This window comes from Misgurnus anguillicaudatus, chromosome 6 (genome assembly GCF_027580225.2).
Source record: "Misgurnus anguillicaudatus chromosome 6, ASM2758022v2, whole genome shotgun sequence".
In the NCBI taxonomy this organism is placed as follows: domain Eukaryota; kingdom Metazoa; phylum Chordata; class Actinopteri; order Cypriniformes; family Cobitidae; genus Misgurnus; species Misgurnus anguillicaudatus.
In genome coordinates, this window is record NC_073342.2 from 28,880,532 (window position 1) to 28,904,071 (window position 23,540).

Sequence of the window (23,540 nt, forward strand, 5' to 3'; positions counted from 1 at the left end):
CAAGTGTGACATCATGCGCAATCCAGTCATTTATATAAATCAGTGGTTTGAGGAGCAGTTTGTGTCAAAAAACAGAGATGACATGCCAGAGCTTGACATTTTTGTGATGGAAATATGCAATTTCTGAATACAGAACCTCTCAGTTATAAAACTGAAAGAGATCAAGCCTCAGCCGAGTAAGAAAAAGTAACGCAAAAGTAACTTAAACATAATGCATGTATTATCTTCCATGAAAAGTAACTAAGTAACGCATTTAGTTACTTTTTTTGGGGAGTAACTTAATATTGTAATGCATTACTTTTAAAAGTAACTTTCCCCAACACTGCTTATTGGCATTGTTTAATCATTTCGCGCATTTAATCAGACATATGTCATGGAAATTCAGCTTTTTAGTCAGGGAAAAGTCTGGGAATTTGACATTCGGCTTAGAATGGGAACCCTAAAACTTGCGTTAGACAGACAGATGTTTTGTCACGATACACATCGAGATTCATTTAGAAATGCTCAGACTGCATCACAAGATCAACCACAAGTACCACACAAACCAAATGTTCCTCTATAGACTGAAACTGAAAGAGGAATGTTTATGAGGATCTCTCACAGGAAGATTTTATTGCTCAGAAGTTGCTCTTTTATAACTCACAAGACTTTAAGGAATTCTAGTTGTCTTTAATTAAAGATTCATGGTCAGATGTTTCTGTTTACAGTACAAATAGACACAAATAAGACAAGTGTTGACATGTAGTAAGAGTAATGTGGATATCATAGCTTAGATATTTAATAGATAATGATCATGTGACCCTAGACCAGAGTCATAAGGGTCACCCCTCGTGGGTCTTTGTTTTGTATCCCTGTATCCCCCAAATAAACCTTGTTGTGTACACCTAAGCCTGCATATGGGTCCCGTCTCTCTCTCCTTTGGAGATCATGACAACAATATTTGACAGAGATACAACTATTTGGAATTTGATGGTGCAATTAAAGAACAGACCTGCTTTCAAACAAACAACAACAAAAAATGTTTCGTCCTACCTTCATGTTTTCTCTTTTTATCACATCTCAAATATTGGTAGGCTTCTTCAAAAGTACCTAATTTTGAGGAAAAAGCTGAGACAATTCAATGTTTGTGAAGGACTTTTGATAGAGATCAGATTCAGAGCGATTATCAAAACATACACAGAGTTTGAACTGTTTGGCCTGAGGGGTTGCTTACGGGTTTTTTAAGTTGGTTAAAACGCCACCTGGTGGATAATAGTGGAAATATGGATTGCCATAAAAAAGTGTTTTCTCTTAATTGTCGAGTTAACTCGTCAACGGCGGGGAAAGAGTTCAAGTCGTCCAGATGAAGTCTTTAACAACACATATTACTGATGATAAATATTTTTTTTATATATTTATGGTAGTAAATTTACAAAATATCTTTATGTAACATGATGTTTACTTAATATCCTATGATTTTAAAAAAGTGTGTAATTTTGACCCATACAATGTGATTTTTGTGGTCCAGGGTCACATATTTTAATAAATTCATATCTTTCAATTGCAGATAAAATCTGTGTTATAAAACTTCAGCTGAAATCTCCATTTAATCTCACAGATGTCTTGGAGGATTAGTTGAGATCTAATTTCTGAAACCTGCCACAAAAAGTCATTGAGTAAATAAACATGGCTTAAAGTGCATTAGATCTCTGTCTTGGAGAAAGGGTTGAGATATTAAAGGGAGCGTCGTAATGATTTTCTGTCCTATGGGTTGGTGGGTTTACAGTTTTCATTTATGGCTGTAGCTTGACCTCATCCGTGTCTTACAGAGATCTTTGTGTAAGACTCTTAATGGTTGTAATTTAATGTTAACTGATAGCAGCTACATTTTGCCAGACAAAACAAGCCTGATATTCACACAGTTCGAGAAGCAGATTGTAATGGAAAATCAGCAGGATAGAAGAGAATAACAAAAATATTAAAGGTTCATGCTGGTTTAGTTCAGCTGGTTGAACAGCATAACCATGTCTCTGTAGCTATTGCTGGTTGACTGAGGATGTTTCTGGTTATGAAAGTTAAGAGACTTAATGGGTCATCATATAGTCTTAAAGTCCCCCTGTGGTGATTTTTTTTATTATTGTTTATATGTCTACTGTATGTGGTGTTTTTAATATGCTTTAAGACAAACCATGTGCAAATTCGTCATTTAATAGCACTTAAAAGTATTTTCTCCATAAAATTGCAGTTGAAATCGATTCAGTTGAATGCAATTTGAAATCGCCTCGGTTTCCTACGTCAAAAGATACAACCAATCACATCCACATATGTTAACATCAACAAAATATGTACTGCAAACACGCAACTCGCATATGCATTGTTAAGCTACATGTAGCATCTATGTACATATATATCTATGCTCCGAGCTTGTGTGTTTGTAAAGGTGGGGATTAATTTGCATATTCATGCTCCACGTATACTAAATGAGGAGGGTGTAGAGTTACATTTAAGCTATTTTAAAGCATTAATAAAAAACTTTTATTTGCTGTTTTGATGCTAAAAGTTGAGTTTTAAGGCAGTGGTTTGGGGCCGTGAGATGGTGCCAGGGGGGCCGCAGTTTTATGACATTTTATGAAATACATGAATTTATCATGAATTCTGTGTAATGTAATTAAACCTAAAAAAATAAGGCTACTAACCAAAAGCACAACTTTTTTGTAGAATTTAATGTTTTTTTTTTTTTTATTAAAATGTTTTAGAACAGTTTTTTGTCACAAATTTTCTTTGTGGGGCCGCGAAGGAATGCACCGTACACAAGGGGGGCCGGACGCTGAAAAAGTTTGGGAACCACTGTTTTAAGGGATAACATTATCGACTTCAAGAGGATTTTTAAATATACTGCTGTGCAGGCCAAAACAATTTAATGAACTAAAGTTTGAGATAAGGAGGTCATCCTGTAAAAATACTGAGATTAAGTTCACGACTCCAAATTGTACAGGCGGTTGTAGAGTCTATTCCTCAAGGTTACAAGTATCTTTTCGTTATCTTGAAAATACTAGAAAAAGCAGAAGCATGTTACAAAAACCATCATAACTTAAATATATGTGTTGTTATGTCAGCAGGGAGTAATTCAAATAAGAGCATTTATGATTTATTCATATTCTACAAACTTTTTAAAATCAAAAATATGTGAATTGTCAAGCTCAGGTGCTTAATATCACACTCACAGGAGTCTCTTTCAGTTTACTGTGTTTTGTTGACATAGCATAAATGGTCACTTATATTATACTTATAGCATCGTTTAATAAACAGGAGTCCAAAGAAAGAGCAAAATTATCTTTCAAAGTGTTACAAACATTTACTGTGCACTTCATTATTTAATTTTTTTTATTTATTTGTAATAAATAACATTAACCTCCTCGAAATGACATCTCTTCAGGAAGGGCGTGAGACTTGTTTTTGCCCAGGAAAAGATCACAGTGATTAGCAATTAGCAACATGGCCCAACTTCCAACGATTGAATAAGTTGTCGATGGATGAAACAAGTCCCACCCTAAATTTTTCCCGTTTCAAGTGCCGCTTCACACGGAAATACGACTCACAATACAGGAAAGAAGACAATCGATACTTCTGTTTCTTGGTTTGTGTAAAATCATTTTAGAGAATTGTTTCTATAAATGTTTCGCTGAAACACGTGACAAAATTGTGAACTATGTAATACTGAATTGTGGAGTTACACCGTTAAACAGTTCCACATTTCTAAGTGCAGGATTATTTGGGCGGGGCTAAAACGGTGGCTCGATGATGCACTGGAGCCACCGAGCATGGCCCCGCCCCTTAGACAATTGCAAGCATCCATTTAGGTTTTAGGGATTTTAGAGACCGGCTGCTTTCCCACAAGAGGCCGTGGTTTTAGCGCAGACAGCAGACACGCTCCACTTTTTTTATCATTAAAATTTGGCGGTTAATTACACACTTTTTCTGTGGTGTCACAAACTGAAAACACATTTAATAAACGGGGAAAGTTCACCCAAAAATGAAAATTCTGTCATCATTTACTCACTCTCATGTTGTTTTAAACCTGTGTGAATTATTTGTTTTCTGACGAACACAAAAGAAGATATTTTGATAAATGATGGTAAGCACACAGTTGATTGTAACCATTGACTTCCATAGTAGGAAAAATAAATATGATGGAATTCAATGGCTACCATTAGCTGTGTGCGTACCGTCATTTTGTCAAAATATCTTCTTCATCATTTGTCACAATACTTCCATAATATTTGTTTGCCTACTATGGAAGTCAATGGTTATCATCATTTATTAAAATATCGTCTTTTTTGTTCATCAGAAAAAAGAAATTCATAAATGTTTAAAACAACACGAGGATGAGAAAATGATGACAGAATTTTCATTTTTGGGTGAACTATCCCTTTAAGGTTGAGATCTTTTAAAACTTTATTGGAGTTCAAATCTATTTCATTTTTTGCTCCAAATTAATAAAATATTTGTTCAAACGAAAAATAACTTTTCTAATGAAAGAAATTAATATGTTGGTACAAAAGTATTTTTGTCTCCAAAAAGTTATTACAAATATTCCTTCAAAAGGAAACTTTTTTTAATCCTAAGAAACATTTCAGTCAAGTGATTCTAAACTTTTGAACATGACTGTAAATGTGGAAACACAGCAGAGATTTGTAGTCAGCAGAAATCACAGGAACAGGAAACATGTCAGTGGAGGGCTGATGGAGAGATAGGCGGGGCTAAAGCCAGAGAGAGAGCTGATTGGCTGAATGGAGGGGAGGAGAAAGAGAGAGACTGTTACTGTCTTCAGGTCATTTCAAATTCCACATGCGAAAAACACATACAGACAATCTGTCTCTTATTATACCCCAAAAAACATTCAGCCCCCCCCCCCTCTCTCTCTCTCTCGGTGTGTTTACAATAAAATTCAATTACTGTAGATTTGGGGGCAGTTTTCTCTGTATTGAATGTCATGTTTCACACAGAAATGCAGATAGTAAAATGTATTGCGGTTAAATACAATTGACTTCAGTTCTGCAGAAGGACCTTGAGTAGAATTTCTAGAGACAAATATGAAGATCTCGCACCTTCTGATCCCGAACACGTCCAACTCTCTCATTCTCTTTCTATGTATGTTTGTGTAGCAGAGGCGGGTAAAGATCCCAAATCCAAGTCTGGGAGAAATCAACACACAAGCACACACTGAAGAACTTCAGGGGTCCAGATAAATGGCTGACAAACAGATCAGGTTCATTTGTTAAAATCACATTTGAATTGCTTGTTGATGCAAATATTAACTGTGCTAACGTAACACTATAGACTGTTATTGTCTCTTTAATGTCTCATCACCTCTCATTCTTCGCTTCAGTTTGCCTGCCAAGCTAATAAACGGAGGCGTGGCGGGACTGATCGGCGTTACCTGCGTGTTTCCCATCGATCTGGCCAAGACTCGACTTCAGAACCAGCAGAATGGATCACGACTATATACCAGCATGTGAGTGTAAACACAGATCTGTTTAAATTAGGGATGCCACCGAAATTCCTGTGCTGATACTGGGAAAAATTCATGCGTTGATACGATACAAAATGTCTGTGGCGGTTAGGGGTGGGACAAGTAACCACAATTCAAACGAATAAAATGGTTGTGAATTGCAAAGGCAGTATTTTATAATTTTGATACAACGCAAAAATTTTGTGCCGATACGGATACAAAATTCCTGTTCATATACAAATACAAAATTTCTTTGTCAATACCGATTTCTTTGCTGGTACTGATACAAAATTGTGCCGATACCAATACAAAAATTCCTTAGCATATACCGATACAAAATTCCAGTACATATTGTCAAAACAGATTCTTTGCTGGTGCCCATACAGAAGTGCTCTTTGCTGGTACTGCTACATAATTGTGCCGATACGGATACAAAATTCCTGTCCATATACCGATACATCTTTTTTTTTTGTCGATACGATTTCTTTGCTGGTACTGATACAAAATTGTGCTGATACGAAACTAGATATTTGTGCCGATACCGATATCAAATTCCTGTCCATATACTGCAACAAAAAATATTTGTCAATACCGATTTCTTTGCTGGTACTGTTACAAAATTGTGCCGATAGCGATACAAAGTTCCTGTGCATATATCCCGTTAAATAATCTCTTTGTCGATACAGAGTCTTTGCTGGTACCGATACAAAATTGTACCGATACAAAAATTCCTTTGCATACACCGATACAAAATTCCAGTTCATATACCGATAAAATATTTCTTTGTCGATACAGATTCTTTGCTGGTGCCGATACAGAAGTGTGCTGATACAATGCAAAATTTTTGTGCCGATATGTATACAAAATTCCTGTTCATATACCAATACAAAAATTCTTTGTCAATACCAATTTCTTTGTTGGTACTAATGCAAAATTGTGCTGATACGAAACTAGATATTTGTGCCGATACCGATACCAAATTCCTGTCCATATACTGCAACAAAAAATCTTTGTCAATAGCGATTTCTTTGCTGGTACTGTTACAAAATTGTGCCGATAGCGATACAAAGTTCCTGTGCATATACCGTTACATAATTTCTTTGTCGATACAGAGTCTTTGCTGGTACCGATACAAAATTGTGCTGATACCGATACAAAAAATTCCTTTGCATATACCGATACAAAATTCCAGTTCATATACCTATAAAATATTTCTTTGTCGCTACAGATTCTTTGCTGGTACTGATACAACACAAAATGTTTGTGTCGATAAGGATACAAAATTCCTGTTTATATAACAATACAAAATTTCTTTGTTAATACCAATTTCTTTGCTGGTACTGATACAAAATTGTGCTGATACGAAACTAGATATTTGTGCCGATACGGATATCAAATTCCTGTCCATATACTGCAACAAAAATTATTTGTCAATACCGATTTTTTTGCTGGTACTGTTACAAAATTGTGCCGATACAAAAATTTATTTGCATTTACCAATACAAAATTCCAGTTCATATACCGATAAAATATTTCTTTGTCGATACAGATTCTTTGCTGGTGCCGATACAGAAGTGCGCTGATACAACACAAAATGTTTGTGTCGATAAGGATACAAAATTCCTGTTTATATAACAATACAAAATTTCTTTGTTAATACCAATTTCTTTGCTGGTACTGATACAAAATTGTGTTGATACGACACTAGATATTTGTGCCGATACTGATACCAAATTCCTGTCCATATACTGCAGCAAAAATACTTTGTCAATACCGATTTCTTTGCTGGTACTGTTACAAATTTGTGCCGATATCAATACAAAGTTCCTGTGCATGTACCGATACATCATTTCTTTGTCTATACAGATTCTTTGCTGGTACCGATACAAAATTGTACCGATACAAAAATTCCTTTGCATATACCAATACAAAATTGTGTCGATACGGATACAAAAATTCCTTTGCGTATACCGATACAAAATTCCAGTTCATATACCGATAAAATATTTCTTTGTCGATACAGATTCTTTGCTGGTACCGATACAAAAGTGCGGTGATACAACACAAAATGTTTGTGTCGATACGGATACAAAATTCCTGTTTATATAACAATACAAAATTTCTTTGTCAATACCAATTTCTTTGCTGGCACCATTACAAAATTGTGCCAATACAAAAATTCCTGTGCATATACTGATACAAAATGTATTTGTCGATACAGATTGTTTGCTGGTACCGATACAAAAGTGTGCTGATACAATGCAAAATTTTTGTGCCGATACGGATACAAAATTCCTGTTCATGTAACGATACAAAATTGTCAATACCGATTTCTTTGCTGGTACTGATACAAAATTGTGCTGATACGACACAAAATGTTTGTGCAGATACCGATACAAAAGTCAATTTGTGCCCATTTTTATTGCCAGGATTTATTCTCCCCTGATCGATGGCTGTTTTTGAACAATTGACTGACATGCGATAGTATTTGCTGACAATGATTATCGGCCGATATATCGGTGCATCCCAAATATTTAAATCATATTGCAGATTAAGTTTATATGTGTTATATATATGTTTGTGTATCACAGGTCAGACTGCCTTATTAAGACCATTCGGTCGGAGGGATATTTTGGAATGTACAGAGGTAAGTGTATAGTTTTTAGAGAGGAAATTATTAGTAAATGACGCGAGCATGCCTCATGTACCACAACTCATCAGGTCTATGTTAGAGCACACATTAAACAACAGGACATTATGTTTTTTAAAAAGAAAATCTAAAGCTGCTTGCAAATTTGCATGAATACATCATAAGTTTCATAATTTATATGTTATTTCTTTCTCAGGTGCTGCGGTGAATTTAACTCTCGTCACTCCGGAAAAAGCCATCAAGTTGGCGGCGAATGATTTCTTTAGATTTCACCTCTCTAAGGACGGGTGAGTGACATGCAAACAGTCATATTACGAGCATGAATCAGTATAAACATGATAAGTCATTTATTTAGGCGATGCTGATGCATCATCTTGTTGCTTTCATTCCCGTTCACAGACACACACGCTTCATATTTCCCACTTCTGTGTGAAATATGTCGGGTTACAGTAACATTCTGGTTAAAGGTGTAACCATTAAAATATACAGTACCATGGTGTTATGGTAATAATATTGAAAGTACCTTAATTTAAGTAACATGGGATGAATATGGTATCAAGGTATCATTTCGACAGTACTACTAACATGGTATCTTAAGGATTGTACCACAAAAATATGCTTTTTTAAATGTTATACAGTAGTATTACAGCTTCACACCGCAAGTGTACCACGGTATAGCCACATACCTACACTGTCAATCATCTCATTCAATTCAGCTCATGGTACTGTATTACATTGCGTAACACTTCAGTCATTAATATTAAATAGGAGCTCGTGCACAAAGACAATACCCACAATTCCCTGCTCAGATGTCTCCAAGATTCCCCGACCACCTGCGTCTCCATGACGACCGAACCCAGTGAATTATTGACCACGGCTGCCCAGTCATAGTGTGAATTATTAACCGCCTTCAGTGTTTGTGTTTGTGATCATGAGAAATCGAGCTGTCGTTCTCTCTTTAGACAGAAACTCACTCTGCTGCGAGAGATGCTGGCCGGTTGTGGCGCGGGTACGTGTCAGGTCAGTATATACGTCAAACTTTGTATGCATTTCCTTTGAAGGCCACAAGTGTACTTTACCCAAATACACAAGTGTAGGTGACGCACAATGACCTGCGTACTTTGACACATTTCAAAACACGACGACGCATGAAATCACTGTGATCGTGTATTTAGCGTGCACAGTACACAGTAGACTATATATGTGCGCACACACACACACACTATCTGAAATTGCTCTGATATTTGAGCATCCATTATTAGATTTTATTTATTGTCATCACTATTAGTTCCTTCACTTGTGCACACGCACACACGTAGACTTGAATACACACACAGACAGATAATTGTCTTTAATGGCCTGGGAGACAACACAGAAATGCATTAACCGTACAAACACACACACAGCCATTAAACATTCACATTATACACACCTGAATACATCTGCCATAAACACATTCAACTGCAGGAGGATTAGAAATGTTTCTAAAGATCAACTCGGTTGTGACATTAAAAATACAGTAACTAAATAATTTTGTGTTTATTTCTATTAACAGCTATTTTATTTCAGTGCCAAAAATAAAATAAAATAAAGCATTGTTTTCTTGTAATCATTTATTTTAGCAAAGCAATACAGTTTATTAACCAGCTTTATGAACTGAAATATTTCAAATACACGATTTTCAAGAAAAAAATTCTTAGTATTTTGATCTTGTTTTCAGTAAAAATATCTAAAAATTCTTAAATTTAGATGCTTTACTTGATGAGCAAAACAACACAAGAAAATAAGACCTTTTAGACCAAAAATATCAAATTTAAGTGATTTTGAACATAAAACAAGCAAAAAATCTTGAGCATTTTTCTTAAACATTAAATTCAAGAAAAATTCAAGAAAAATTAGCTTACCCCATTTTCAGATTTTTTTTGCTTGTTTTAAGCACTAATTTACTTAAAATTTATATTTGTCTAAAAACTAGACTTATTTTCTTGGGTCATTTTGCTCATCAAGAAAAAGCATCTTAATTTAAGAATTTTTAGATTTTTTTTATTGAAAACAAGACAAAAATACTAAGAATTTTTTTCTTGAAAATCAGACTTTCTTACTTAGTATTTTTGTCTTTCTTGTTTCCAGTAAAAATATCAAAAAATCCTTAAATTAAGATGTATTTTCTTGATGAGCAAAACAACACAAGAAAATAAGACTTTTTAGACCAAAAATATAAACTATAAGTAAATTAGTGCTTAAAACAAGCAAAAAATCTTGAGCATTTTTCTTAAACATCAAGAAAAATTCAAGAAAATTTTTCTTATTCCATTGGCAGATTTTTTTTGCTTGTTTTAAGCACAAATTCGCTTAAATTGTATATTTTCTTGTCTAAAAACTAGACTTATTTTCCTAGGTCATTTTGCTCATCAAGAAAAAGCATCTTAATTTAAGAATTTTTAGATTTTTTTTTGAAAACAAGACAAAAATACTAAGGTTTCTTTTTCAGACTTTCTTACTTTAGTATTTTTGTCTTGTTTCCAGTAAAAATATCTAAAAATCCTTAAATTAAGATGTATTTTCTTGATGAGCAAAATGACAAAAAATATAAACTATAAATAAATTAGTGCTTAAAACAAGCAAAAAAATCTGCCAATGGAATAAGAAATTTTTTCTCAAAATGAGTTTACATTTTCAATAAACACTTAATTCAAGAAAATTTTTCTTATTCCATTGGCAGATTTTTTTTGCTTGTTTTAAGCACAAATTCGCTTAAATTGTATATTTTCTTGTCTAAAAACTAGACTTATTTTCTTAGGTCATTTTGCTCATCAATACATCTTAATTTAAGATTTTTTTAAAAATATTTTTACAAAAATACTAGGTAAGAGTCATTTTTAAGTCATTTTTTGCAGTGTACAGCTAGTTGAAGGATAAAACCAGCATGTCATGATCTAAAGAGTTTTTTTTAAAACCAGTTTAACCAGTTAAAACTACAACTCAGTCAGACTGAAGTCTAGCAGCAGCTGTAAGGGTCAAAACTTTGATGTAAGAGTTAATCACGTGCTTGGCCCTTTAAATCTGCTTGTATGTTTCCTAAATCTCGCCCGTTTCCTTATTTTGCATTGTAGGTCATTGTTACAACGCCAATGGAGATGCTGAAGATTCAGCTGCAAGATGCTGGAAGGATTGGTAAGAATCTAGACCAGTAGTACACTGTAAAAAATGATATGCTGGATTTACTTAAAAAATTTAGTGCATAATTTTTGCATTCACTTTGCATAAATTGCTTAAAATTGCATGTTATATTTACTTAAAAAACGGATGCAAAAATTATGCACTATATTTTTAAGTAAATATAGCCTTTAATTTTTTTCAGTGAAATAATAACAATAACTTAAATACTACTGATATAAAAACGTAAAATTGAAAAAAAAAAAATAAAAGTTAAATATACAAATGTGCTATTAAATTATTGAAATATTTACTTAAAACCTCAGGGGGTACTTCAAGTAAATAATTTATGTAAAGGTCTGACAAAAAACTTTGAAAACCCCTGATCTAGACATTTCTGAAGAGGAAGGAAATGATAAGCGTGTCATTGTTAAACACCGCCCCCTTGTGGCCACACTGATGCTTTAACTGTAATTCAGTTCAATTTATTTCTATAGCACATTTTAAAAAGGACTGCACAGATTTAAAAAACAGATAAATACACAATAAAAACATAAGACAGAGAAGCACAAAAGTCTATTTTATCTTTTAAGAAAAGTCAAAACAATAATAGTCAATCTAATCAAAGGCAGCTCAGAAAAAATGTGTTTTGACTGAGACACGATTTGAACTCAGACAAGGAAGAAGCCGATCTAATATAAAGTGGGAGCCTATTCCATAAGGGGGCCTCGATTCCCTTCTTGTTTTTATCAATAATAATCTCTATTATTATATTAAGATTATCACACGGCTAAATACCAAATTAAATATTCATTTTATTTTTTAAGATATCAAATAAATCTTTGGTGTCCCCAGAGTATATATGTGAAGTTCTTACTCAAAATACCATACAGATAATTAATTATATGTTAAAATTTCCACTTTGTAGGATAGTGCAGATTATCCCCTTATGACATCACAAGGGGAGCCAAATTTCAATGTATTGAATTTCAACCTATTTTTTCACATGCTCGCAGGGAATGGTTTACCAAAACTAAGTTACTGGGTTGATCTTTTCACATTTTCTTGGTAGATAGAAGCACTGGGGACCCAATTATAGCACTTAAACATGGAAACAATCAGATTTTCATGATATGTCCCCTTTAAATAATTTTTATGGGAAAAAAGTCACAGAATGACTTCACAGAAAATTATTATTTTAAAACACGAGTCGACAAGTGATTATGTAATTTTCACAGCATCTATGTTGTTTTTTAATGTGATTGAGTGTAGCGGCTCAGAGGAAGCTCATGCCTCAGGCTGTGACCCCTGCTGGCGGTCCCGTCGAGTTGAAGTCCCAAACTGCTATGCAAATCACCCGAGATTTACTGAAGGAAAAGGGCATCGCCGGTCTCTACAAAGGCCTGGGAGCCACACTGCTCAGGTATGGAAACACAGTTGAAGTGGTTTTGCTTGGAACCAAAACACATAAATCCTACTAACCATCTTAAATCAAAGGGAAACAACAGGTTGATAAGAATTGTACACAAGCCTTTAAACCAAAACATTGACCCTAATCCTGCAAACTGGTTGGATATTAGAAATGTTAGGACCAACAATGGTGGAATCAATAACTTAAACTTTGACTGATTAAAAGCTTGCCTCTCTTTTTTCAGGGACGTCCCGTTTTCCATGATTTATTTTCCTTTATTTGCCAATCTGAATAATTTGGGGAAAAAAGAAGCTGATGGCCCCGCCCCTTTCTACGTATCTTTCATATCCGGCTGCATCGCAGGCAGCACGGCTGCGGTCGCCGTCAACCCTGTAGATGGTAAACCTTTCTTCTGTTCATTGTATCTGTCCATTTGCTTTTTATTAACACACCATTCCAAAATCTTAATAGGCCATTTTTTTACTATTTTTTAGGGTTATTTTTTTAATATTTTGGCTCTTCCTAGCTTCATAATGGCATTGTATAGAGGCAAATGTTAAAGGGACACTCCACTTTTTTTGAAAATATGCTCATTTTCCAGCTCCATTATTAAACCTTTGATTTTGTCCGTTTTGGGATTCATTCAGCTGATCTCCGGGTCTGGCGGTACCACTTTTAGCATAGCTTAGCATAATCCATTGAATCTGATTAGACCATTAACATCGCGCTAAAAAAATAACCAAAGAGTTTCGATATTTTTCCTATTTAAACTTGACACTTCTGCAGTTACATCGTGTACTAAGACTGACGGAAAAATAAAAGTTGTGATTTTCTAGGCAGATATGGCTAGGAACTATACTCTTATTCTGGTCTAATAATCAAGGACTTTGCTGCCGTAACATGGCTGCAGCAGGCAAAGTGATGTTGAGCACTGCCGAAAATAGTCCCCTGCTATTGAAAGATACTAAGAGGACTATTTTCGGCTGCTGCAACCATGTTACAGCAGCAAAGTCCTTGATCTTTAAAAAAAAAGTGGAGTGTCCCTTTAACAATCCCAGAATGCACTGCGTTTCATTCCACCATGCATTGCATTTAATTATGCATTTTATTTAAACATATATCTGTATGTTTGTTTCAGTGATAAAGACCAGGTTACAATCACTAACGCGAGGTAGTCATGAGGACACTTACAGCGGGGTGACGGACTGTATCAGGTGATAAGCGATGACCTCATGACTTTCACCCTATCTTGTATAAGATATGATAATGTATTTGTGGTTGTATTCATTTTTTTCCATCTGATCACAGGAAGATATTACGCAACGAAGGTCCCACTGCTTTCCTGAAGGGGGCGTACTGTCGCGCTCTCGTCATAGCTCCTCTGTTTGGCATCGCGCAGGTGGTTTACTTCTTGGGTGTGGGAGAATTCGTACTGAGTTATCTGCCCAAACGAAACAACTAACCAATCATCTCCAGACCCATCATGCATCGCAGCAGTCAGATCTTTCCCTGTCCTTTTCCCTGCCCATGTGTGTGACCGCAGGATCAAAACGTAACGTGGACCACTTTAACCGATTTTAATTGTTTTATTGTTGTGGCGATGTGTATTTTTATCTGAATGTGGTGAGATTGTGTTCGCCAAGCTGCCTGTTTCGTCTCCGCCGGTCTCGTGCTGAGACAAAGTGACTTTGATCGTAGATATATAAAATAATTTTACGATCTTTTAATCAAATGAAAAGTCGAGCCATCGTCCGATCACTGGGGCTTTATGTCACAACGTTTAACATTTAAATGATTGACGATCATGATGAAATATCAACCTGCCGTGAAAGCGTTTTTAATTTGGTGTAACCGGAGGGCATGTCATGTTCTCTGGGAAGTTGATTAGTTTGCCCGTGTATTAGCTTGTTGTGTTTGTTATCCAACACTGCATGCCATTCCTCTGGGCTAGGAACAACCTTGAGGTGATGTATGAAAGTTTCAGATATCCTGTGACTAAGGTCAGAACTATGTTCATCTGTATTTCTGGGTGAATTTCAATCGGAAGTCATCATCCCTATGCCCTATTTCCTTCGAAGATCAAAGCTCTTGATGTTTAAACTGTGCAGGGAGTTGCGCAATTGTGACTGGCCGTTAAAAATACATTTGGTGAATAGAGCAATGAAAACAACGTAATTTTCTCTTTATATGGAGGGACGGTTTATGAGGCGCCCCCTTGTCGAAGTGCCCGTCAAGGGCGCAAAAATGCAGTTTGGAATTAGCCTTCTGTCTCTATGCAGTCTGGGTCAACTGTTTCTGTGGTTTCACACCAGCCGCGTTGAGGCGTCAAATTCGCGTCTAACGCGTCTAGTTTGATGCTTGAACATTTTGAGTTTACTCGCTTCATTTGCGCGTGAAAGCTGCGCGTGAAATTCTAGTCATCGAGACATTCACGTGGAAATTTGCGTATTGGGAGGGCCTTCCTTAGGCTTCTGTGACTCTGCTCGCTTCCTGTAACTGAGAGCAAGCTCCTGATTGGTTAAGGCGGCACGTTTTTCCACCAAAGTTCAAATTTTTCAACTTGCGCGTTTCCCGTGGTAATGCTCAATTCGCACGAACTAGGCGCACGAATGAGGCGGAATTGCGTCTACCACGCAAATCGCGTCTACCGCACCAAGCCCGTCAAGGGCGCACAAATGCAGTTTGGAATTAGCCTTCTGTCTCTATGCAGTCTGGGTCAACTGTTTCTGTGGTTTCACACCAGCCGTGTTGAGGCGTCAAATTTGCGTCTAACGCGTCTAGTTTGATGCTTGAACATTTTGCATTTACTCGCTTCATTTGCGCGTGAAAGCCGCGCATGAAATTCTAGTCATCGAGACATTCACGTGGAAATTTGCGTATTGGGAGGGCCTTCCTTAGGCTTCTGCGACTCTGCTCGCTTCCTGTAATCACGTCACTACTAGAGCAAGCTCCTGATTGGTTAAGGCGGCACGTTTTTCCGCCACAATTCAAATTTTTCAACTTGCGCGTTTCCCGCGGTAATGCTCAATTCACGCGAACTAGGCGCACGAATGAGACGGAATCGCGTCTACCACGCAAATCGCGTCTACCGCACCAAACGCGTCTAACGCGCAGTGCTAAACGCCTCATTCGCGCCGCGAGACCTGCAGACGCGCGTCAATTTGTCTTTACATTGACTTAACATTGAAATCTCTTGCGCTTGACGCCTCTACCGTGGCTGGTCTGAACGCAGCATTTGTTCGCCTTCGTATGAAAGGTTAATTGGATTAGTTTCATGAAAGCGCAGAGCAAAATGGTGACAGTAAATGTGAAATGTGAATTCGATTTAAAAGGAACTCTCAAACGAAACCTAAGCGAAAAACACTTACAATGCGGAGCGAAGGAATGGAGTTTCGTTCACTGTTTTTTGTTTAGAAAGGAAGCAAACATTTATTTATTTTATTATTAGTCTCAATTACTTTACAAAAGCGCATTAAACGCAATTTCCGACTTTTACAATTGCGAACTACAATGAATCACATTTGTAGGTGATCGGAAATTCGGAAATTGGATTTGAGGTCATTATTGTGCACTTAAAACGTTATGTGACGTATTTAGCAATGTTTGCTATTCGGCAAATCGGTAAGAATCACCTAATTAATATTCATAAGCAAAATATTATTTTAATGTGAAAACTATTGTAATGTTTAATGCAGATATGGGATGTCTCTTAGCCCGTTATTATAAAGAATAGCTACATTATCTCAAAACAAGATTCGCAAAAGCCAAAGTAAAGTGTATTGATTGTAAGGAGTTGGACATGAATATTAATGCATTGGCTGTTTTCATTTCTTACCAAGTTGTTTTTAAGCTCCTGTGATGGTGGTCGAATTAAGTAATCATTCCAAATTTGCGAAAAGCTGAAAAGCACACGCTAATAAAGTGATGTCCCAGAAGCGAAGTTATATTTATTGCTAATCCTTATTATATAGATGTATACACACGGATATAGTATATCTCACTATATATTTGTATAGATAGTTTTATTAGTGTTTAATCGTGTGTGTGATCGTTGTTGATTACTGTAATGTACATATTCAGATTATATGTGATTATTTTGTCTTTTTTCGTTTTGTATGTGATGGCTTATTTGCACACCCCACATCGTTTGCCGGCCCATTCCTTTTACGGTTTACATTTTTACATTTTGGTCGCCGAAAGAATGCACTACCAAATGAATCGAACAAAAGCCTCGTAGTGCCCGTTTACTTTCGTCTTTTATTGTGGCATCATCGCACATGCGTTTGGTTCGATCCTCACATGTTTAAACAGGCCTATTGTGGGAACCCTCTGTTTCCTCTTACATTATGTGCTGTCACAACAGCCCACAGCGGTTACAGTGAGATAAGGTTGCCTATGTGTGTTGTAAAGAGAGCTATTGGCTCAGACTCACAAATTTGTCTCGCATTGTGGGTCTGTTTTATACTGCCGAATGCTTCCTGACCAAATCCCAACTTATAATACCTCTATAATATGAGCTTAACCTTTTTTTTCTACATTTCCTGACATTAGTAAAGGAGCTCAGTGTAATATTGGCCATGTAATGTATGGTATGCACTACGAAACATAGAGAGATGTTGATCGCATTTATGTGCGTGACCTCTCTGAATTAGATGATAGTAGTTATAATTGTTTAGCACTGAATTTGGCTGAATTTGCATAATAAACCAGATATGGAGTGACACCTATGGTAATTGGCCATTGAGTTCACACCAGTCAGTAGCTATGTTTCCATCCAAAGTTACGTATTAAACTTATGCGCAAAATTGGAATATTGTATAAAACATTTTGCGAATTTGTTATCCAGTGAACAAAATCGTCACTTTTTACGTAGCATGCACTTAATATCATTAACTCTTTTCCCGCCATTGAGTTATCTCGTCAATTAAAAGAAAGTGCTTCCCTGCCAATGACGAGTTTTTACGGCAATCTGTGTTTCCGCTATTATCCAATAGATGGCGCTCTTACCCAACTTATAAAACACTTAATCATCCACTGATCCAAAAACAGTAAAAACTCTGTGTATGTTTTGAGGATCGCTCTGAATCTGATCTCTAATAAAAGTCCTTTACAAAAATGCAATTATAATTTGGTATTTTTTAAGAAACCTACAACAACACACGCAGATAGCATGAACCTTATTGCAACTTCTTTTAAAAACGCTGGCGGGAAAAGAATTAAGAAAAACATGCAAAGCCTTCTGGAAGATAACTTTACCAAACTACTTAGACGACAGACTTTGTATTTTCATTTCAAAACGTCCCAAACAGCATTTCAGACTCAATAAGATTGGTTCACTGGTTAGTCCACTTTAGTGCCGTCAAACGATTAATCGCAATTAATCAATGAATTGCATAAAAAATAAAAGTTTGTGTTATTATAATATGTGTGTGTGTACCATACATATATAAATTTAAGAAAATTTTTATTTATATATAAAATATTTTTATATATATATAAAATACTGCTGAGCAAAGATTAATCTCGATTAATCGCATACTAAATTTTTTGCATAATATATGGGTGTGTGCTGTGTGTAATTATTATGTATAAATAAATACACACACATACATTTATTTATTTAAGAAACATGTGTATATGTATATTTATTTATATTTTTATATATTCTATATTCTCTCTCTCTCTATATATATATATATATAAACAAAAAATAGATATATAAATAAAAATGTTCTGAAATGTATATATGTATGTGTTTAAATATACATAATTATTACACACAGCACAGACACATATATTATGCAAAAATGCACTTTTATTTTGCATGCGATTAATCGCGATTAATCTTTGCCCAGCACTAATATAAAAATATAAAAAATGTATATACACATGTTAATGTTTCTTAAATACATACACTATTATGTGTGTATTTATTTATACATAATTCTTACACACAGTACACATACATATATTGTGCAAACACAAACTTTTAGTTTGTATGTGATTAATTGCGATTAATCGTTTGACAGCCCTAATCTAGTTATCCTAATCCATCCATCACAACTTTTTTGACACAAAACCAGGGATTTATTCAATTAAAGCACTTGATTCTTATCAGAATGCTAATTTTTCGAATTAATTTGCATCTTTTTTTATGCGATATCTAAAAAAATGGAGGTGGATGGAAACCTAGCTAGCGTATCTTACAAGATTATCTTACAGGAGAAAGCCATTTAAGTCCGAACAATCAGGGTTTTCGGTATTTGCACCCCCCCCCAAGGTTAAGACCGGTGCTGCGTCTTTGATTTTCTAATGTGGCTATCGTCTGGCAGTTTAATATGAGAATAACTCTAATGATCATTAACTGGAAGTTCAGAAGATTACATGGTGCTGTTTTACAAGTGAACATCTCTAGTGAAGATTCATCATTACTAAAATGCTCTTATTTATTTATGAAGGTCATACGTCGGACTTGACAAGGTCATACTTGACATAAACCGTCTGACTGCTTACCTCACATATCGATGTTTAAATGACATTTATATGAAACGTGACGTTAGATCGGAGCTTCATGCCAAATTCGAAAGATCCAATGACTTTCCGACCCTAATGGCCTATTTTGCCTTGTTTTTGTTTCATCTGTTGGTGTTTTATCCTGAACATTCCCAATGCTGAAATGTCTTGAGATAATGTTTGCATTACTGTGATGATTATTGTCTGTAATTTTTTGTGTTATGTGATGATTTAGTTTTTTTTTCAATCATGTTTTATCAGCTGTGAAGTGATGTGTTTTGTGATGGCTCATGTATTGTGTGCGCGCGGGGGTCAATCAACTGTATGGATTTGTGTGTTTGATGGTATTGTGCGCTTTGTTTTTTTGTTGTTTATGTAACACAAGTTAAACTTACTCTCTCTCTTTCTTTTTCCACCATCTGTCCTTTCTTTTTCTACTTGAAGAGAGCAGGTGGTGCAAAACACCAAAAATAGACAAATACATCAAGCACAAAAGATATCTGGCACAAATGCAATATTAACACGCACCCACAAAAAACCCTTTGATATCGTACGATATACTAGCCTATATATTAAAAAACAGATATTACGTATCAACAATTTTTTTTTTGACAAAGCAGAGAATGTATCTTTAAATCATTATAACCAATGTTGATTGATAAGATTTAGTATCAAATTAGATGTTAGATATTTGTGATTTCACTCTTTATATAATAAGGGGCATATATGTATATTTAGAAAGACCAGCGCATATTTATGCAATAATTAGAAATAGTTGACAAATAAATTGATGAATTTAAACACTTTGAAAACACGATCAGGTCACATTTTATCCTAAATGAACAGAAAACTAAGTTTTGGGGGCAATAATTAAATTCTAAAATTAAATTAAATTATTACCACATTTGGTATATTAAAGGCCTATTATGCAAATCAAATTAATTTCTTTTCATAGTAGGATAAAATCTGATTGACATGTTTAGATCCACCTAAATTCTTCACGTGCTTTTGTTTACTGACCCATAAAGTTATTAACACAATGCTTTTGCGTTCCGAAAAGTGCAATAACACAACTTTAACTACACAATACACAAATATGTGCACAATGCAGCCCTACTGGAAGTGAATCTGTATATCAAGGCAGCGTGAATGTGTATATGTGTGTGTTGATATACAAACATCACATGTGTGAGACCGAAACATAGCAAAGGTTTTGGTCATTGTGGCAATGACACAGTGATAAAGTTGCATTTCTTGTCACAGATTGTTGTTCAATAAAATAACTTTGTTCAAAACGGTCTGATCTGCCTGTAATGATTCTGTTTAAATATTTTTGCAAAAAAAAATGTTTAGTACACGTGTCATATTTTATTGATTAAAAATAATCCATGCATGCAAATGATATGATGAAATACTCAAAGGCAAAATCGAACTATTTTCTACTGAATATTTGCTTTATTCACATAACAAAAGCCCTTCTTCAAGGTCATTATAATCTGTGCAGTAATGAGAATCAGACACTAGATGTCACTGTAGGGTTGATATCAATAATTCACTGCCTGTAATGAAAAATAAATGATTTTATCCAGTGTGAGCATTGCATTATATGATCCATTTTTACATTATAAAAACACCAAGAGTCAGCCAAAACAAGGCTACATTTACATTTTTATTTTTAAGTTAAATATGGGTGGCTGAAAAGACATCTTAAAACTATTTTTTTCTGTGAAAACCACACTGGAAATATAATCTCAGTCAGTCTGTGTGTGTATTGAAATTCAATGTAAGGTCAGGGTTAGGTTTCAAATCGACTGCGGTAAAATATGATCCATTCATCTTCAGTGTTTACTACGGTGACCTCATTCGCTGCATTCACAGCCTGCAGGTTACGTTTACTATTTATTTTTGTGTGACCTCAAAATACACAAAGCTTGTGAGTCGAATGCACTAGACTAGATAGATACACAAAACCTAAGGATATACAGTTTAGGTACTACAGCTGAATGTATGAAATATTACACAAACTGCAGGCTGTGAATAAGATCTCTTAAAGAAATAGATTAACCTTGTAATGAAAATTCCCATGTCAATTGTTTTTTTTTTTGAGGGTGAGAAACAATAACAAAAATGTCATATAAAGGTGAACTTTCACTTTAAAAGAACAGAAACATACATCATCATTAACTAAGGTTGATCTTTGACAGCTGCAGGTCAAGAACGCACACGTCATGACCTGTTCATGATAATAATTAGTTTAAAGCGCAGCTGCACGCATGTGAGCATATATTAAACATATATTCAGGGTAAACATCCACCCTAAACTATTATTAGCTCATCCATTCAGCCAGAGAGAGAGAGAGAGAGAGAGAGAGAGAGAGAGAGAGAGAGAGAGAGAGAGAGAGAGAGAGAGAGAGAGAGATGGTAATGTGTATATAGGTCACTAAATCAATGGGAATCAAGTTTTCTTAGAGCAGAAGACAGAGATATTTATAGAGAGACAATGAGACAGATGTGATGGACTGCCTTTAAAGATCAGTCCTAGAAACCAAACACATAAACACCATTATTAAATTTACTTGTATGTATGCATAAAACATTTATATTTTCTTAGTATTTGGTACACTGTCAGAAAAAATGTCAAAAAATGGTCTCGAGCTGTCACCGGGGCAGCACTCTTTAAAATGGTCCTACTCCTAATATGTACGATTTATATGTATACATTTGGCATGAGGAACTAATGTGTGACCCTGGACCACAAAACCAGTCATAAGTGGCACAGGTGTATTTTGCAGCAATAGCCAACTATACACTGTATGGGTCATAATTATTGATTTTTTTAATGCCAAAAATCATACGGAGGCGATTTTCTCAATATTTAGATTTTTTTACACCCTCAGATTCCAGATTTATGGATTATAATGATGTAATTGATGATTGTAATCTCAATTAAAAAAAAAAGCCTCTTATGACGGGGTTTGTGGTCCAGGGTCACATTAAGTAGGACCTCTTAGGTGCAAAAATGTAATTTAAGAAAGGGTACCGCCCCACACTGTGAAAAAATGCAGTTAGTTAAAACAACTTGGTTTTGTAAGTCAATTCAACATAATATTTTAAGTATTGACCTGTGAATAGTTGACATAACTTATAAAAACTAGTTGAAGTTGTTTAACTTATATTTGTATGCTACTTTAACTTTAAAAAATAATGTTGATTTGACAAAAATTATGCATTTTTATTTTACAGCGCAGTGACAGCTAAGGACAATTTTTTCAAAAAAAATTTGACAGTGTATACGCCCTTTAATCATGGATGATAAGTTGGGGTAAAATCTGATGACATCTTGGAGTAAATGTCACGATGTTCATTATGTTTAGAGTAAATCATAATGCACTCGAACAAAGAATTGTTTTACTTTTTTAACAATCCCAACCCTAAAAATGAAATGCTCTGGGGTGTTTCCCAGACAGGGTTTAAATTAAACCTTAATACTTTAATTTGTACATTAAAGTAGTTTTTACAAACAAACCTAACAAAAAAAGAAACAATACTGGTGTGCATCTTGAAACAAATCATTAAATGGCATTAAAGAGCACCTATTGTCCGATTTAGGATTTTACATTTTCTCTGGTGTGTAAGTGTATGCACCGATATGGAAATTTTGGCCGATACCGATAACCGATAACTTTTTATATTTGGGGGCCGATAACCGATATATATATATATAGGCCGATAAATATTCATATTATTTTCACAATGAAAAACTCCCAGACCGTGGACATCTTGTCTTTGTGCTAGACTAGCATACTCTTCTTAAGCCCGCAACACGTGTCATCTTCGTGCTATGTCACAGAAAGCACCAATCAAAACTTCACATGGCCAGCAATGAGCAAGTGAAGTGGTTCGACAAACCAAAATAATCCATCATTTATCGGCTTTCATTTATCTGCTTAATTTTGCTATCAGACCGATAACCGATAATCTTAAAAATAAGCAGTTATCGGCCGATAACGATATATCGTGCATCCCTAATATTTGTACATGTTAAAGCAACACTATGTAGTTTCCATGTAAAAATGACTTACAGCTCCCCCATGTGGTTGAAAAGCGCAACAGTGCCTGGTATCAGACACTCTTCTGCAGGCAGGGGGAGGGGCGGGGCTGTGTGCTCTACCCTCCACCGCCACTTTCAGAGTGTGCTTGTATTAGCTAGGAGGCTGCTCAGGTTGCAGCAACAGTACAATTTGTCCAGTTAAAAGTTGTTCTATCACTGAAATAATTTTAGAGACATTATTTAAAGGTAAAAAAACTACATAGTGTTG

General features: G+C 35.3%; 1 protein-coding gene across 3 annotated transcripts in view; it reads left to right on the forward strand.

The window, feature by feature from the left end:
• The window catches only part of LOC141364357 (mitochondrial glutamate carrier 1-like), a 39,263-nt gene extending 21,720 nt beyond the window's left edge, over positions 1-17,543 (forward strand). The window contains exons 3-12 of one of the 3 annotated variants that reach the window (XM_073868941.1): positions 5,145-5,248; positions 5,369-5,494; positions 8,083-8,138; positions 8,338-8,428; positions 9,104-9,161; positions 11,255-11,315; positions 12,570-12,720; positions 12,953-13,107; positions 13,847-13,922; positions 14,017-17,543. In XM_073868941.1, coding sequence (XP_073725042.1) covers positions 5,229-5,248; positions 5,369-5,494; positions 8,083-8,138; positions 8,338-8,428; positions 9,104-9,161; positions 11,255-11,315; positions 12,570-12,720; positions 12,953-13,107; positions 13,847-13,922; positions 14,017-14,170 — 948 coding nt within the window. In that variant the 5' untranslated portion in view covers positions 5,145-5,228 and the 3' untranslated portion in view covers positions 14,171-17,543. The remainder of the gene's footprint in view (positions 1-5,144; positions 5,249-5,368; positions 5,495-8,082; positions 8,139-8,337; positions 8,429-9,103; positions 9,162-11,254; positions 11,316-12,569; positions 12,721-12,952; positions 13,108-13,846; positions 13,923-14,016) is intronic. The other 2 variants (XM_073868940.1, XM_073868942.1) reach the window with 2 other exon arrangements.
• The last annotated feature ends 5,997 nt before the right edge of the window (positions 17,544-23,540 follow it).